Source organism: Eptatretus burgeri, chromosome 13, assembly GCF_056783735.1.
Source record: "Eptatretus burgeri isolate ZD-2024b chromosome 13, Ebu_testis_v1, whole genome shotgun sequence".
NCBI classification, from domain to species: domain Eukaryota; kingdom Metazoa; phylum Chordata; class Myxini; order Myxiniformes; family Myxinidae; genus Eptatretus; species Eptatretus burgeri.
In genome coordinates, this window is record NC_140973.1 from 84258081 (window position 1) to 84277676 (window position 19596).

Here is a 19596-nt window from a genome sequence, read left to right on the forward strand (position 1 = left end):
CGACTAACTCAAAGATCACAGCCCTGATCAGACGAATAAAGTCCATTAGACATCGGTGGGGAAATCTATCTGAACACAGACTTATCGACATAACTGATCTAAGGACCTATATGGTGCTCTGCGAATTTCCACAGCCGTAACAATATATATATATATATATATATATATATATATATATATATATATATATATATATATATGTATATGTGTATATATATATATATATATGTATATGTGTATATATATATATACATATACATATATATATATATATATATATATATATATATATATATACACATATACATATATATATATATATATATATGTATATGTGTATATATATGTATATATATATATATATATATATATATATATATATATATATATATATATATATATGTATATGTATGTATATATATAATTCCAGCAATCTCTGTGTGTCTGTCTGTCTGTCTGTCTGTCTGCGACCGCAGTTTCTTGACGACCGCCAGTCCGATCGGATTGAAACTTGTCAGGAATATTGCCGGGGCCCCGTGGATGTGCCTTTTCGAGGTTTGATATCAATCGGACGAGCCGTTCCCAAGTTATGGCCATTTATCTGTCGACCAATGACAAGACACGGTGCTATGACATCACGAATGACGTCACAATTAATGTTTGTTTATTTATTTATTTGCACGATTGAAGGTCCGATCTGATTGAAACTTGCCAGGAATATTGCCGGGGCCCCGTGGATGTGCCATTTAAAGGTTTGATATTAATCGGATAAGCAGTTCCCAAGTTACGGCCATTTATCTGTCGACCAATGACAAGACACGGTGCTATGACGTCATGAATGACATCACAATTAATGTTTATTTATTTATTTTTATTATTATTATTATTATTATTATTTGCACGATTGACGGTCCGATCTGATTGAAACTTGCCAGGAATATTTCTGGGGACCTGCGGATGTGCCTTTTCAAGGTTTGATATTCAAGTTTGAAAGTGGGGGCGAGAGAGAGGAGCGAGAGAGGAGGGGTGAGAGGGGGGGCAAGAGAGAGTGAGAGAGAGAGGGGCTTCACAATTCGTGAGGGGGTTGAGAGGGGTGGCGAGAGAGGAGGGGGAGAGAGGAGGGGGGGAGAGGAGGGGCGAGACTAGGGGGAGCGAGAGAGAGAGGGGCGTCAATTCTTCTTCTTCTTCTTCGTTTGATATGATGTCACAATTGACGCTGGGGACCTGAGTATGTTTCCCAAGTTATGGCCATTTTATGATACGGTTGGTCCGATCCAATTGAAAAAATGCCCCAATCCAGTCGTCGTTTACGAGAGCGAAGGAACGAAGCTGCACATACTGGCACGCCTCACCCACGAGAGAGGGTACTGGCACGAGAGAGGGGTAGAGAGGAGGGGGGCAAGAGAGGTGGGAGGGGGTGAGGGGTGGGTGAAAAATGCCCCAATCCAGTCGTCGTTTACGCACCTACGGGCATGCGCCTACGGGCCCGCACTAGTATATATAATTTGGTCAGGTCAGGCTAAATCAGGGGTCACCAACCTTTTTTAAACTGAGAGCTACTTCAAGGGTACTGAGTAATACGAAGGGCTACTTGTTTGATACAAACTTCCTGGATAACATAGTTGCACGGTTCACCTTTAATGATATTATCATTAATAAATATTCATATATGTGAAGAGACTGTCTGATCACATGTTAATGTTAATTATTCCATACAATAATTATTAACAATGATTTACCATGGTAGGAAACACAGATATATTGAAACATGCAACATTATTTATTTATGTTCTCAAATCTATTTCAACATTTGAAAGTCAGAATTATCACAACTCTGATATTTTTGTAAATATCTTTATTGACAGTTTGGATGAATGAGCACATTTGTAGCATTTTGTTCAAAATCACAGCTGTTATATTTTTGTATGTATCACTTCTGTAACATTTTTTCGGAAATCATTAACTGTCACATCTTCAAATCGTATCCCATTTGTACTAACCACTAACTTTGTAACATTTTTGAACAAATCATGAACTCTGTCCCATGTCTGTACAAAGTATAATAATATATTATATATAATATTATAATTTAATATTATAATGTAAAATTTAAAAAAGAACATCAACTCTTTCATACTTTTGAATGAATCGGATCACATTTGTGTTAATCACTAAATCTGTAGCATTTTTAACAAAACAACACATCTGTTACACTTTTTGAACAAATTATTTTTCACATTTATGTACAATAATTGAGTTTACCGTTGCCATGGTGTTTCACTGAAAATATCTGTTCTCTTTCTTTGCCTGTAAATGTCTGTTAGTGGGAAGTCTGACATTGCATGCTGTCCACTGGGGTATAATTTGACATTGTAACTCTGAGTGAGTCTTGTAGATGTGCATCAGTAAGGCATGTTCTGTGTTTGTTCTTGATGAAGTTCATGTCAGAAAAGGCTGATTCACAGAGATAGGTTGAACCAAAATGGCAGGCAACTTTCATAGCTGCTGTGCATACACCTTTGTACTTTTCTGTGTCCACAAGGCACCAAAAGTTTGGTGCATCCTGATGGGCTTTGAGGTGGAGGTCATTTTGCAACGTTAGGATTTCAATCTCCACCTGTCCAGCATCCACGTTGAAGGTTGCACTTAGTTGCTCAGCAATGCATGTGATGTCCACTTGCATGAAAGGATTTGAAATGAATGACACACATGGCTCAAGTTGATCAAAGTCACAAAACCTGTTCTCAAACTCTTGCTCAAGTCTGTTTATGACTTGAGAGTTCTTTTCTGCAGCTTTGTCGAAAGCCTCAGATGCAGAAGCATTGTCCTGCAGCACTGACTGCACAGAGGGAAAGTGCAACACTTTCTTTCTCTGTAAATGCACAGAGAAATGCTCATCATAGCTTTAAATGCATTTACAGCGCTTATCATGTCAGCAACAGTCTTGCCTTTGCCTTGCAGTTGACAGTTCAAATGGTTCAGTTTCCCAGTGATGTCTGTTAAAAATGCAAGGTCAAGTATCCACTCAGTGTCCTCGAGCAGCGAGGCGTCTTCCCCTTTGGATTTCAAGAACACTGATTTCACCCAAAAGTGACAAAAACGCTGCAAAACTCTTCCCCTGCTGAGCCATTGGATTTCTGTGTGTAATAACAGGTCACCATATTCTGCTGACAGCTCCTCCAACAGGACTTTGAATGTCCTGTGTTGTTTGGCTTTGGAGCGGATGCATTTTATGATCTTCACGACAGGGGTCATCACATGATTAAAGCCGGTCACTTTTGCACATAATGCCTGCTGGTGAATGATGCAGTGGTAATGTAGAAATTTTGGGAAGTCTGTGTCACCTTTGCAATGCGCAATGAAACCTGCATGTCGGCCCGTCATGGCGGGATCCCCATCTGTAGTCACCGACACCAGCTTTTCTAATGGTACCTTTTTCTCCACGAAGAAACTCTTCACCGTGTTGTAAATGTCAACTCCCCTCGTTGTTGTCTTCAGGGACAGTAGTGTCAGGAGTTCTTTTGTGGAGAAATCATCAAACACCATTCGGATAAACATCATCAGCTGCGGTGTACTGCTTCTGTCCACGGACTCGTCGCACTGGATGCTAAACCACCGGCACTTAGCCAGATCCCGGTCCAGCTGCTCTGTCAAGTTCCCGGACATATCCGACACTCTTCTAGCCATCGTACTTGCACCCAGTTGGACATCGAAGAGAGTGGAGATGACATCGGAACCATTCTTCTCGTCTTTGCACACAGTATTTGCAATAACCATCATTGCACCTTTCAAGACCTCTCCGTCCGAAAAGGCTTTCTTGTTCTTCATTAATAAATTTGCAGCTCTAAATGAAGCTTCTGTTGTTTTTTGTGACTTTTTCACCGGCCTCATGAAAAAATACTGCTGCTTGCCCAAAGTTGCCTTTAACTCACAGGCTTTTTCGGCCCGTAGTGCGCTGCCAGGTGGGTAGTTATAGCTTTTATGACATGTACCGAAGTGTCTCTCCACATTGTGCCGCTTTGCCATCGCCACAGTCGCACCACAAATGAGACATAAGCACTTTTCTTTCACTGTTGTAAAAAAGAATTCTTCCTTCCAATCATTGTGAAAATAGTAAGTTTTCTTTCGCTTTTCTGCCATGTTTAGGGTAAAAACCGCACATTGCGCCCCATAGTAGCTGCTCCCGAGCTTGTCTTAGCGAAAAGAGAAATGGAGATTTGACTTGCGTGGAAAAATGAACTCTGAACCCAGACTGGGTCAGATATCATATATATATATATATATATATATATATATATATATATATATATATATATATATATATATATATATATATATATATATATATATATATATATATATATATATATATATATATATATATATATATATATATATATATATATATATATACATAAAACATTTTTGTTTTTAAAAATTTTATATTCAATATTGTCATTTTAAAATAAGAAATAATGCAAGTGTTATTGATTCAAAAAGAACAGCAACACAATTAAATACAAATTTTAGACGGAGCTCCATGGTGACTAGTGCTATTTTTAGAACATGCCCTGCGGGTGACTCACGTGGTCCCTGCGGGTGACTCACGTGGTCCCTGCGAGCGACGGGAATATTCCAGGGTTACATGGTACCTGCAGTAACGTGTTTCATGGTCGGGTTGTTGGCGACTATACCGACCCCACCAGGTTTCTTGGTGAGGAGGGTGTATGGAGCTGTATACCCAGCAGGATTATGAACAAAACCAGTCAGAGTGAAGGAGCTCTTTGTGAGCCAACAGCCATCCATTTCTCGTGCCCAACTGTGACTGCGGAATTCTTCCTGCAGCTTGTTTACTTTTTCCTTTTTTTGTTAAGGAGGTTGGTGGCAGGATTTGCACTCCGGCCACGTAAAACACTTCATTCCGCAATACCCATAAACGCAAAGAAAACTGAAAACCCACTCTGTGGTAGTCCCTCCTGTGCTGCTATCCTTCAAAGGGCAGCTAACCGGATGATGGGATTGAGGCAAAGCTTTTGGGACACCCATTCCATGATGATTGGAGGAAAATCATGGAGTAAACTGCCTGGGTCAAATTGCGGTGGTGTGTGGCAGAGTGGTGCTGAGGTGTCTTCCGCCAGACAGCAGTCTCCTTGAATAAACCTTCGGCGGTCCCTTCATGTGGCTGCCTGGAATGTCCTATCCCCAAGAGCGGATGATCACCTATCTGTTATCATCTGAGTTCCAGCGTTGAACATCGGTATTGCAGCACTCTCTGAGGTTCGGAAACTGGATAGTGATGAGATCAGTGTGAGTGGTTACACCTACTATTGGTCTGATCGTTCAAAAGGTTACCATGCCCAAGGAGTTGCTGTAGCTGTGTCCAATAAGCTGACTCCCATAATAATTCAGGTAACACCGGTCAACGAGCGCATTATGAGACTAAGGATTTGTCACTCCTTGGGTGTTGTTTCCCTGGTGTCTGAAGACGCCCCGACTGAGGTGAGTGATCTCACCATGAAGGATGCATTCTATGCCACGCTCGAGTCTGGTTGATCAGTGCTCCAGGTGAGATGCTGTTCTTGTCTTGGGGGATTTCAATGCATCGACTGGCACTGATGGTTATGATCCTTGTGTTGGTCATGGGTCTGGAACTGTAAACCAGAACAGCACTAAGTTACTTGACTTTGCAAGAAGTCATGGACTTAGGGTGGCTGCTTCATGGTTTCAGCACTCACAGGCTCATGGCTGGATTTGGTATTCCAACTCTGGAGGTGTGGCAAAGGAGATTGTCCATGTGCTCATTGATGATCCAGAACCGCAGAGTCTACCGGAGTGCTCAGTTCCTCAACACCGACCACAGGCTTGTGTTAGCAACTCTGAAGTTGCAGCTTAAATGCAGGAGAATGGAACCATCCCAGCCTTGGCTGTATGTTGGCAAGCTCAAGAATGAGAGGGTAGCTGAGGAGTTTGTGAACAGGCTGAGTGGGGATTTGAGGGGTCTGGATGCTTTGGAGAATCTTGAAGAGTTGTGGAATGCCTTCAAGACCACCATCCTTGATTTTGCTGGTGGATATCTTGGAACTCATCGTTTGGTGAAGAAGAATTTTGTCTCTCAAGGGACAATGGATACCATTGACCAGAGTCGCAAGGCCAGGCTTAGTGGCTGAGCTATGCTGTTCAGAAAATTGAGGCGTTAAACTGTACATGCGCTGAGGGTGGACAAGGAGCCTATGTGTGAGGAATCTGTGAGGGGATAGAGCATTTGGTCAGGTGGTGAGGGGATTATCATCCTGCTTATCGGGGAATTCACGCATTGCGTTCTTCCAAGCCATCCCTCGGTGCACTGCTGTTTGAGCAGAGGGTGGTGGGCACTTGACAGAGGAGTTTGAAATGAAGGCCTGCTGTGCCGGTTACTTTGAGTGTTCGTTCCAGGCTGATCCACCAGCTGTTGGGTTGGATGTCAGGGGTGTTCCTATCCCTATTGCTGACCCTCCAATCAACTGTGATCCACCTTCGTTTGTGGAAACACACGCTGCAGTGAACCAGTAGAAATGGGGTAAAGCTCCTGTGATCTGTGGCATCCATGCTGAACTTCTCAAGGCTGGTGGAAATGCTGTACTGATGTTGTTGCTTGTATTTCTGTCCTCTTCCTGGAACACAGGCATCTCAACTGACTGGAAGAGTAGCCTTGTTGTCCCTCTCTGGAAAGGGAAGGGTGATCGCCATGACTGCAACAACCGTCAGAGCACTGACGCTGCTCTCAGTGCCGGGCAAGGTCTTTGCTCAAATAATTATTGATAGGGTTTGTCACCACCTGCTTTGAGCACCAGCGTTCAGAGCAGTCAGGCTTTACACCAAACAGGTCAACGATCGACCGTGTCCTTGCTCTTCGCACCTCACTGAATGTAGACTAGTTTCGGCTGGGGCTGCTTGCAGCCAATGTTGAGCTCTGAAAAGCCTTCAACGTACTGATTCTGGATGCCCTCTGGCGGATTCTTGGTCTTCGTGGGGTGCTACCAAAACTGATCAATCTCATGTCTGGAGTACACTCTGATACTGAGAGTGCTGTGAGATGTGGTGGTTCCATCCCTGACTTATTATTCCCGTGCTTTAGAAGAAAAGCGGGAATATTGTGATTGTCTCCGCCGTACGTCCGTACGTCCGTCTTTCTTACCCTGTAACTCCTCCTCCACCGTTTGAAATAGGAACTTGAAACTTTGGGACATGGTAGATATATGTTTGGAGAAGTGCACAACACTGTCGGATTTTTGATATGACCCCTAGGGGCCATGCCAGAGGGGTTGGGGGCATGGATGGGGGCTGATTTTTTTTTAAAGTGTATTTACCATTGTACATGGTAAATTATTTTATAAAGAACTTACTTATGTGGCCCCCATGAGTGACAAACAGTCACACGTTTTACTGTATTTATCTAATTGATTATCAATAAATATAATTAATATTGTACACAGTTCATTCCTATGACTAAATTGATGCACAGTTCTATATTGCTGGACAGTGTTAAATTAATGTTTCATGAAATGTTCACATGCTTGCAATGACTTCTGATTTAGTAAACATAGTAAGTCTTTGGTCATAAAGCACATCAAATAGAAAAGAATAGTCAATCCATTTTGCAAGATTAAATTTCACCTAGCGTTAATGGGACAAAGCAGTGCGCACGGGAATATGCGATGGTGTGCTATCGACAACGTAGTTCTCGATTCCAGTTGTTACTGGAGTTTTTCAGTGGTGTGTCCTGGCTCCTACACTTTTTAGCGCTTGGACGGACTGGATTCTGGGGAGGACGTCGGAGGGATCAAACAGTGGTGCCTCGTTTGGGAGTGTCAAGATCTCTGACCGTGATTTCGCAGATGATGCCATCATCTTTGCAGAGACTCTGGGTATCCTTTTGGGGGCTCTCGAGATGCTTACTGAGGAGTCAGATCCGCTGGAATTACGGGTTTCCTTTGTCAAAACAAATATTCAAGCCTTCATTGACATATTGGATGCTGCCATCTTGTCGGGAGCTGTTTGTGGTGAGGATGTTGAGGTCACGTAGTGATTCACTTACCTTGGCAGTGATATTCATGTGTCCGCTGGCTGTGAGTCAGAGGTCAAGAGACGTCTAGGTCTGGCCTGGGGGAGCCATGGATTCACTGGATCATGGGGTGTGATGCTGTCGGTACTCGTGCAGCAGGACGAAAGTCTGAGTCTTCAGGTCCTTGTTGCTTCCAGTCTTGCTCTATGGATGTGAGACTTGGAGTCTGACCAGGAATCTGAAAATGAGACTTAACTCCTCTGGTACGAGGGCTCTTTGGAGAATCCTTCGCTATCACTGGTTGAATTTTGTGTCCAATGACCAGTTGCTGAGAGAGAATAAGATGAGATTTGTTACCTGTGTAGTCCGTGAGCGTCAGCTGCGGCTGTAAAGCCATGTGGCTTATTTACCTGACGCTGATCCTGCTCACCATATTCTCAGCGAGGAAGCCTCATGAGTGGAGGAGGCAAGTGGGCCGACCACGTGCCTCGTGGTTGCAGCAGGTTGATCGGTATCTCAAGTAGATGAGTATGGGCCAGTAATCTGCCTGGGGCCTGCCAGATGTTAGCCCCTGTTGTACCAGTGGAAAGTAGACTCAGCGACGCGTTGCTCTGGTGCATGCTCCCAGACCTGACCTGACCTGATCCTGCTCACCATATTCTCAGCAAGGAAGCCTTGTGAGTGGAGGAGGCTAACGGGCCGACTACGTGCCTCGTGGTTGCAACAGGTTGATCGGTATCTCAAGTAGATGAGTATGGGCCAGTAATCTGCCCTGGGGCTGGCCAGATGTTGGCCCCTGGAGTACCAGTGGAAAGTTGACACAGGGACACGTTGCTCCGGCACATGCTCCCATACCTGACCTGACCTGACCTGATCTTGATGTCTCAATGTCCATGTCATTTGTATCTCCTAAATTCTATATCCTCTGTGCAAATGCTCTTCCTTGAGCTTTGCACTGCTGTTGTGAATGAAGAGGTAGCTGGTTTCACATGATCTCTATATGGTGATGCACAGTGGGATTCCTTCTTATATGTTTGACTTAATGCCATGTGTTATGTAAATGTATGCCTGTGTTGCAAGATGGTGTACGTTCCTGAACAAAATTGCTTTTTCTTCTCCAAAGAATATCCATAAAATTCGGGAACAGTACTTGGTGGAGTGAAAACCTCCACCAAGCTGAACACTTCACATTCTATACCCCACTGATGGGCTGGATCTGCATCTGGACAAAAAGCAAAATCTATTCTGCTTGTTCTTGTCAGCATACCTAACTCATCCACCAAGTTTTCTCATGAACCTTCCATGACGTTTTGAAATACAGTATTGTTCGTGCTTTATATCATTTGTGGCCACGTCTCTCAATGGTGAAGAATCACTTTAAAAATTATCGTATCCGGATCCAGATCTTCACCAAAATCGAATCTATTTGTCCTATTTGCACACCCAATCTGTCCACCAAATTTCGTCTGAATCCATTCATGCCATTTTGAGATATCCTAATCAGACAGTGTTGAAAACATAGCCTCCATCCACCTACAGTGGTGGAGGTAATTATTTATGGTTAGTTACTCAGGAATTGGCTCCCAATTAACTATTTTAACCCTCGCCGAAGGATTCGGAGAGGGTATTGCATTTTTGGTTCCGTCTGTCTGTTTGTTAATTGCCGGAATCCTTCGGATTTCGGCAATTATGTTGGTCGGTTGTGTGTGTCATTCTGTGCGTCTGTCTGTCTGTTTGTTTGTGTGTTTGTTTACCTTGTAGCAGCCACACCATTTCAGCGATCATGACCAAACTGCATACAGACGTCGGCCATGGTCCAACTTAGACACTTGTCGTTTTTGGTGAACCTAGGTCAAAGGTCAAGGTCACCGAAAAACCGAAATTCTTATTTTCTCAATCACGTCCGCTAAAATGGTCGTATCGACTTCAAACTAAATCCAAAATGTGCATCTTCCAATTCTGCATCCAACCATATGTCTCATTGGGGTGTCACACCAACACCCTTCTTTAGTGGTCGGGGGTCGAATGTCAGGGGGTCGGGTCAAAAATTTCAAATTGCGATAAAAACACCATTTAAAGTCCGATTGACTTCCAAGTTATGACCATGACCAAACTCAGTGCTATAACTCATTAAACAGTAGCACTATTGACTTATAAGAACCAAATTGATTTCCAGGTTTTTGTTATTTTAGAGATCATGGAGATATGACAGTTATTCCGGCAATTCCTTGCTCAACGAGCAATTTCATTACCTTGCCAAAACGAAGTTTTTGCAAGATATGTTAGTCAGCTTGTATGTTTTTTTTTATTTGTTTTTTTTTATTTTATTTTTTTGTTTGTCTGTAATCATGTATCGATCACTCTGCAGAGCACAGTTATCATTGGAAATTTTTGTAACTTCGCATATCAGTCCTATAGAGGTCCCTTTCAGCGCATAAAATTTTCAAGGTCAAAGGTCAAGCAAGGTCACTGTCGCAAATCAAGGGAGTCGACGAAACCCTTATTTTTTGAGTAATTTTGATCGGATCGTCTTCAAAGTTCATGGGAATATAGTTCATGGTCTGGCGCTCAGCTGATAAATTTTTGGTGGCGATCAGCCTTGACCTTCATGGGTAGGGCTGGAGGTCGAAAGTTTTTGACCCCAAGGTCAAATTTTCAAATCTTAGATACCATATCGTGTAATACCTCAAATTGAACACCTCGATGAGTGCTTTCTAGATATGTCAAGCTTGAGACATTATGACGTCATTTGGTGACGTTATGAGGCAAACGCACATTTTTCATGGTTACTCTGTAGAACGATTCTCATCGGAATCTCTCGTAGGCAGATATTCCTCGAGGAGTCGCTCCTGGTAGATAGCAGCTCTGTTAACCTCAGTGTGACCTTAAAGAAGTCACACGTGGTCATATTTTGGCAAGATACGGGTCACCCTGCGGGTGACATTGGTTTTTATTTGTTTGTTTGTCCGCACAGAACTTTCTTGTTTTTCTCTGCAATCTCTTGTCAGATTGAGACAAATTTTTCACCATTGGTGCGACTACTTATGTAGAATGTTTCAATGATAATTATTACGTCATAGGTCACATGTTGTGGCAGCCATATTGGAAAAACGGTAAAACTTTGGACCCCACTGTATTTCTGAAACCGCACCAAGGAAAAATTTCAATCTTGGCACGTAGCAAGTACTCCTCATGGGGAATGAGTGTGATTTTTTTTTTTTTTTTAATGAAGTCATAGGTGCCCTCGTTATGGCGTCATAATTTCATATTTAGAATGCCACATCCGATCGGTATGAACATTTTTGAGGGTCATCTATGGATAAAATGGTCCACAGAAACAAAAATGCATGACGTCATTGGTGACTTGATTCGGCAACCATATTGTAAAAAAAAAAAAAAAAAAAAATTTCAAAAATCTTCTCTGAAATGGCTAAACAAATCAAGACGAAACTTTACATGTATGACTGCCTGTCCATGAGGAACAAAAGGCTCACACACATGATGCCATTTGTCACATGGTTTGGCAGCCATATCGGAGTGACCCTAAAACCTACAAAAATATACCACTCAAAGGAAGTCCTGGCAAGGGTCTGCAATCTCTGATTGCTCTTTTTCTTGTTGTTTCTGAGATTATTGTGGTGTATGGGCGGAGCATGTATTGTATGGGCGGAGCCCCAAGTCACGGATGGTGGTGGTCACGTGGTTATGGCTTCATATGTCCCGACTCGCCCGCTCGGGACTTGAAGCACCAGTTAGCAGCATGTGGTGTCATTAGCAGTGGCTTGTATGTCGTGTGCCTGTAAGGTGCATCGAGTGCGTACTAAAGCGGAGTTACGGGCATCCTACGCCCACCCTCTCGCTCGAGGCAATAAAGCGGAGTTGTGTTACCCTCTGGCTCATGTCTGCCTGTTCGCACCTCGGCCACGACACCACAGTTTGGCGACGAGGATGTTTCGGATCGACGCGTGGGTGAGGCGTTGGGCCATCGCCTGCAAATTAATGTCGAGTGGACGGCAGGTCAGGCTCAAAGATCGTTTTATTCGGCAAGAGTCGGAAATGGTTTCAGCAATTCCACGGCGAAAGGACGAGGACATTACATTCAACTCGGAAGTCGAAACGGCATCGAAACGGCAGTCGCACAGACTCTGAGGGATGTCCGAGCCCTCGCTGGCCAGAGCATGACAGGTGATCCGGAGGTCCGCGCGATGTACCAGGCGCCCACGACCGCATGCACAGTCTTCGGTGCGGGCCGTGGCCAGGCGTTGCAATGCGGCCAGTCGGACGGCGTTGTGAACACTCAGGGACGTCTACAGCGTGTGTGCCAAGTGTCATTGGCCACCATAATGGTCATGGATGGCGATGTGCGAGGCAACCCCGGCGACGCGGGGCGAGTCCTACACCCGGTACGAGACCACCCCGACGACCCGGGGCAGGGCCTGCAACCTGTGCGAGGTTTTATGCAGGTTTTGTGCATGACGTAAGCTTTTACGTCCCGGGTCGAGTCCTGCAACCTGTGCAAGGTTTTGTGAATGGAACGCCGATCGTGTTTCAAGTTGATACCAGAGCGGCGGTGTCGATCATAAGCGAGCGGACCGCTCGTGCACTCCCCGGTCTACGCCTTTTCAGGTCTACCCTCGCGTTACACACGTATACCGGTGAAGCACTACCAGCGGTTGGCAGGCACACGTCTTGGTTGCCCATCAAGGTCAGCGGGTCGAACTCTCGCTGTTCATGGTGCGAGGGGAGGGCCCCGCTCTTTTGGGTCGGAGCTGGTTGGCCCGCATTCAACGAGACAGGACGGCGCCAGCCAGTGGCCCTGGACGTCCCGTGCCTAGCCGATTAGAGAGTCGGTGGGAGGAGGTTCCTCTTTCGCAGTTCGTACCTCCAGGTGCTCCTGTGTCTCCTTCGGGGCCCGTACCTCCGCTGAGCCCGTGCCTCCCTCGAGGCCCGAGGGCGAGGTCCCGGTGGCAGGGGCCGCGGCTATACGACGTTGGTGTCCGTCCCTTGCTTCAGGCAACTACGATATACGGTTCCGGAGCAACGGGGAGCGTGCCAACTACGAGGATCTCTCGCGTTGGCCGTGCACGGAGAGTCCACCTTCGTCAGGATCAACCAACCGGGTTGATGTGTTGGCACTGTGCCAAGTCCAAAGCGAACCGGTCGCATCCAAGAAGTTCGTGATGCGTGACCATCGACTGTGTCCTCTTCGACGTTCAGATGAGGACCTGCACTCAAGTCGCGTCAACGTCGTGACAACCAAGAGGCATGCTCGCAGCATGGTTCATGATTTGTTAATGGTTGTATGTTTGATTCTTGCAGCGTGAGTGATTAAGCATGGCGTTATAAAAACAAATGCCAACAGTCCGCGTGTGAGCAAAATGTGTTTGATTGGGATCAATGCTGTCTTTGATGTGAAGAACTTGCGGACGATCGTTGCGAATAAAGGGGTCTTCCAGATCCCGGTCTTCGATGACAGTCCGCAGTTCGCTGTAGCCTCATGTGTTCACATTATACTGTGGGAACGCGCTGTATGTAAAGAGAAGTTTGCATCTGCGCGAACGATGTTTCTGCTGCTTTATGACATTGCTGTGCGTCCAGTCTACGCTGATCGTCCGTTTGGATGTGCATTGGGATCTCGGCTGGTTTTGCTGCGACCTGAGGGGTCTGTGGCAGGGGCGGTGTTGCGCCCGAGGCTGGTGCGCGGTTTTGGTGTGGGACTGCTGGTGATGGAGCCGGCTAATTGCCCGGTTCGAGTAGCACGTGGAGCAACGGCGCTGTTCAGCGTCACCCCCCCTCTCCCACCCCCGTGCCGAGCAACGTAGGGCCCCCACCTCTGATCTCGCAGGGGCCTGGCGTTATCTCGCCAAGGCCACCCCACCCGCTGCTCCCGCCAGCGACGGCGCCCTCATATCTGGCGGACTCAGCGTGTTTACCTGTTTCTGTCCATGGAGGGACGAGCGAGCTTGTCAGCCAGGGGTGTAGGAGGTTCGTCTGAGCGTGTCACCTCGACCGAGCCAGCAGGCTTGTAAGTGGGCCGTCTGGTGGCGCCTCTGCTGCGTAGTTATACTGTGCTCCCAAGCTTCCCTCTTTATATTTTTAAAACGGCCATTGTTGTTTTGGTCTGCTAACACCATTAGCTTCGTCGTGCAACTCAGTACTCAAGCTCCCAGTCCACTGAATTTGGAATCCAACTCACTCGCACCAACACAGTATATGAGATGATGGGGATAGAAGAGTGAATTATGTGCCAGATTGAAACAACGGCATTATTGTTACAGGTTGTGTGGATGAAGCACGCTTTCTTTTGGGCCATCTCATCTGGGTTTGATTCTCAGCCCGACCATCACCCCAGGGTTAGGTCGAGCGACGTGGTACTTGGAGGGTTTTACATGATTGGTGTCATTTTGTTCCTCATTGCTTTTTTGTGTCATATTGTCAGTGTTCTTTGCCAATTATGCTTGTCATTATAATTGTCATTTTGGAAGGGGAGGAGTGTGGTGTATGGGCGGAACATGTATTGTATGGGCGGAGCCCCGAGTCACGGATGGTGGTGGTCACGTGGTTATGGCTTCATATGTCCTGACTCGCCCGCTCGGGACTTGTAGCACCAGTTAGCAGCATGTGGTGTCATTAGCAGTGGCTTGTATGTCGCGTGCCTGTAAGGTGCATCGAGTGCGTACAAAAGCGGAGTTACGGGCATCCTACGTCCACCCTCTCGCTCGAGGCAATAAAGCGGAGTTGTGTTACCCTCCGGCTCGTGTCTGCCTGTTCGCACCTCGGCCACGACACCACAATTATTACCCTCACCAAAGGAGAGGATGTTGCATTTGGGTCTGCTTACTTGTTTGTTTGTTTGTTTGTCTGCACAGAACTTTTGTGTTTTTCTCCACAACCTCTTGTCGGATTGAGACAAAGTTTTCACCTTTGGTTCGCCTACTCATGAAGAATGTTTTAATGATAATGATGACGTCATAGGTCACGTGGTGTGGCAGCCATGTTGGAAAAACTTTGGACCTCTGTATCTCTGAAACCACATCAATGAAAAAGTTGAAACTTGACACATGACAAGTACTCATGGGGAATAAGTGATTTAATTTTTTTTAATGACGTCATAGGTGCCTTCGTTCTGGTGTCATAAATGCATATCTCGAACGCTGTCTGATCAGTATGAGCATTTGTGAGGGTAATCGAGGGATAAAATGTTCCACATATTTATTTTTTGAAGATGTCACCTGTCACGTGATTAGGCAGCCATATTTTTTATATTATTTTTTCATAAACCTTCAAAAATCTTCTCCGAAATGGCTGAACAGATCAAGGTGAAACTTTGCATATATGACCGCCTATCCATGAAGAACAAAAGGTTTACACATATGATGTCATAGGTCACATGGTTTGGCAGCCATATTGGATTTAAGAAAATAACAAATGTTTTCTCTAAAACCGCTTAATCAATTGTGAAATTTCACAGTTGTGATCTAGTAGTGATGGGTAATACAACTTTCAAATTTCAATTTCATCGGACACATTGTCTGGCAGCCAGAATTATTTAATTTTTTTATTTGGTTTAAAAAAAATTGTTTATTTATTTATTTTTTGAATCAAGCTCACTTGGCTGTGCTTGAGAGGGTTTGAGGGTGGAGGAGTAGCAGCTGAAATGTTAATCCTATCCAGGTTCCTGTTGATGACTTCATCTTTTCTTTTTGCTTGTTTGGGTTCCTTCTAATTACTCCAATGCAGGACTGTACCTATTTGGTCTTCCATTTGATTTGAAGTTATGTTCATCCAATTCTAAATTCAATTGAACAACAATAATAATAATAAAAATTACAGGTTAGGGTCATTTGTCCAATCAAAGCGGGGTTCCATCAAAGCGGGCCATCTTGGTACCTTATCATCACTGCCAGCAGTTATATAGTGGCCGTTCTAATTATGTCTCTTATTAATTATGCAACACATCAGTACACAAACACACCACACAAAACAAGTCCTGGCGAGGGTCTGCAATCTGATTGCTCTTTTTCTTGTTTGATTATTAACCTCCGCCATCGAAGATGGACGGAGGTTACTGTTTTCACCCCTGTCTGTTTGTTTGTGAACAGTATTACGGGAAAAATTCCTGGACGGATTTCAAGGATCATGCCATTAGATTTTGGATTTGGTCCAAAGTCCAATATGGCCGCTATGGTGGCCATTTTGAAAAATATTTGAATTTTTGTTTTAGCATTTCTCCATGTTTTAAGTGATTTCCAACCAGAAAACAAATAAATTTGTTCGAGAAAAAAAACAGAAAACTTTGTAACTTTTTTTCAAAAAAATTTAGATTTTATTTGAAAAATAATTGAATTTTTTTTTTGCATTTCTACATGTTCTAAGTGATTTCCAACCCCCCAAAAAAATTTGTTGGAGAATAAAAAAACAAATTTTGCAACTTTTTTTCAAAAAAAATTCGATTTTATTTTTTCGCATTTCTACATGCGCGTCGATCTCGTTTAGTTTATTCAATCGTGGTTCAGTAGAGTCTGATCCATTTTGTCCTACAATGAATCGGATATCAGGTTCACTTAAGTGACCCAGCAGTATTGGCGGCGGAGGTTTTGCACTCTACCGAGTGCTCCGCCTCTAGTTTGTTATGTAACAGCCAGTATGTCAGATAATTGGTCCACGAGTTAGTAAGTGACCACTATATTCGCTATGTGTGTGTGTGTGTGTCTGTCTGTCTGTCTGTCTGTCTCGAGCATAGCTCCGTGGGTTTTGATCCGATCTTGATAAAATTTGGGTGGGAGCTTTATATCATGATCTCTTTGTGTTTTCCTGAGAATGGGCATGCTGCGCCCATTATGGGCGGAGCCACGCCCAAAAAACGTGTTTTTAGGCGGTAGCCGATTTCAAGTTACATCTTCTCCGAGGGGGTTTGTCAAATCTGGCAGGGGTTTCGGTATTTGGTTAGACCAATGGCACCTGCCATTCTTCTCATTGTCGTATTCTCCCCACGGAGCTCGTTTTTTTTTTTTTTTTTTTCATTTTCGTCCCAAGGTCAAGGTCACAAGGTCACTAACTTAGGAAATGTCAAAAAAATCAATAAATTGGGCATTGAGCGCCAAGGGTTTTCAACTGTTTCGAATGAAAGTTGGTATGCAAGTAGTGCTCTTCGAGTACTACAACTTTCATCAATTACGTTTTTCCCGATTCCTGCCAGTTTGCCCGTGGCGACCCCTTCAAGTTTGTTTTTACGCTGATTTCATCAAAGTATGGATAATCCGAGGAATGCGAAATGCCATATAGCCTATATGACGTTATATTGTTCCTGGAATGTTCCAGAGGAAGTTTTGCACCAAAGGTCATAATCCTTGACCTTTGACCTTTAAAGGCCACAAAGGTCAAATTTTCAAAGTTGTGGGAATTGAACCGGGTTTTTGAGTTTCGACGAACTAACTCCAATAAGCTATAGCACGTATCATGTTTCCTTATTTTAATGTCCACAACATTGTTTTGTGACCTTTAAAGGTTATGCAAAGGTAAAATTTTGAAAGTTATTGAACGAAACCGGGTTTTCAACATTTTGCAGCTAATAACCCGTCACCGTACCACATCATGTTGATCATTTTTATAACTTGGTCAAACATTATCACATTGTCTCATCCTTGACTTCTTAAACAATCTGCATCGTCAAATACCGCTCGTGAACCATTGTCGTCTTCAGACTTGTCTCACTTATTCTTCATCGTCCACTCTGTTGTCATTACTCTTTGGTGTATTGTTATTTTTTCATTCGTTCATTCATTTAGTTTTACCAATAATCCTTAACATCTTGGCATGTTGCTTTCCTTTGTGCTTTTCCTGCATTTAAGGTGAATTTCAGTTTGCCAAGTAAAGTTGATGGCCATGTCATGAGTGACATCTTGAGGCCATTGCATGCTCTGCCATTGCTTTGATGGTTTTAACTGTGTTTGCATGATATTGAGTTGTAAGATCATTTTTACGCTAATTTGTCTGTCTGTCATGTGCACTTCTGTCTGACGCTGCTTAGAGTCCTGTAATTTTACTCCATCACAATGAGATGGCACAGACAGGAGAAAGTCTGCATTTCATTGGAGTTTAATAATTTTTTCCTGAGTAGCATTTGGCCATGCTGTTTGTTGATGTGTTTGACTTTGGCAGGTGGGGTGAGAAGTTGGTAATTGTGGCCTCTCAGGTCGCCCGCCAACGAGCGCTGACCGGGCCAGAGAGCGACCCTGAGCTGCGGCTGCCTGATTACTCGTATTGTTTGCTGGAGCGATTAGGCCGAGCCCGGTGGAATGGAGAACTGCAGAGTAACCTCCATGGCTTCGCTTTCAGGTGGGTTTGTTCTGCACTGTCCACTACTTAGTAAAGGACTTTCCCTTGATAACAACGCACATCCCAGCTCTTGTAGTTTATTGTGGTGTTTTTCCTTAAGTAGCATCGATGCTGCAGTTGCTCTGCAGTCTCCATCGTTCTTGTAACTTCAGAATTTACCGAAACTGAGTGTAAGAAGTACAGATTTTGAGGTAAACGCCTGATTATGTTGAGGTAAATGCATGCTATATGCCTCTAAAGCCAGTCACTGTCTGGACATTCTCCGCCGTGCAGTCTGTCCTTGGCACACCTGAGCTCCTGACCACATACAAAGCTTTTATCTGCAGCTTGAGGGAGGACTGCTCTCCCCTCTGGGCTTGTGCTCCTGCCTCACAACTTTCTTGTCTTCATGCTGTGGAAAACAAGGCATTTACTATCATTGGTATCTCCAGCAATGAAGCTGAGTCTTTGGGTCTTTCTCATTCTCACTGCAGGCAGGTCAGTGGTCTTTCTGTCTTATTCCGTCTCCTCTCTGGCTTCGCCCTCCCTGCTCTGTCTGTGATCTCCCCCCTCCCCTCCCCCATATTTACGCAGGGTGCTCAAGTACTTCCTTCTTGTGAAACTACCAAAATCAAGAATCACTGCTCACCTTCACTCTTTAATTCCTCTCTTTTCCCACCTCTGGAACAAACTCCCACACACTCTTAAATCCCACTCTTTCCTCCAGGTCTTCAAAACAACTGTTCACCACCACCTCTTATCTTCCCACATCCAAAACCATGATCTTTTCTACCCCTGTTAGTCCACCCCAAACACACCTCATTCAAATTCCCCTGTTTTCCTTCCTGAAAGTCCCTATAGTGTCGGTCTTGTTTACCCATGTACCCCATCTCATCCCCCTCCCTTCCACAGATCTCCTAATATCTCTGTTCCCCACTGTTTTGTGCTTCCCTTTCCTTCCCCTCTTCTCTCCTGCTTCTTTTGTTGTACGTTCTTTGTGTTGGCTCTTATACAAGCCTCGACATTGTATTAAAAAAAAATATAATGCTATTATGGTGCATTTCATCTTGGTCGTGCTGTGCTCAGCTGCGACCGCGGCATTGGCGTCCCGCTCTCTGAACCTGCAATGCCGCTCATGTGGAGCGGGCGGGTGAGAGAATGAGTGAGATCGGGGACAGGCTGACGCGATTAAAAAATAAGTTTTCATCCAAGAAGAATAGTTTGTGTTCATTAATGCT

General features: G+C 44.4%; 1 protein-coding gene across 1 annotated transcript in view; it reads left to right on the top strand.

Moving 5' to 3' along the window:
* GTF3C1 (general transcription factor IIIC subunit 1) overlaps positions 1-19596 on the top strand; it is a 135995-nt gene that overhangs the window by 26405 nt on the left and 89994 nt on the right. The window contains exon 4 of the mRNA XM_085853434.1: positions 18203-18379. Within this exon, the coding sequence (XP_085709560.1) occupies positions 18203-18379 (177 nt within the window). The remainder of the gene's footprint in view (positions 1-18202; positions 18380-19596) is intronic.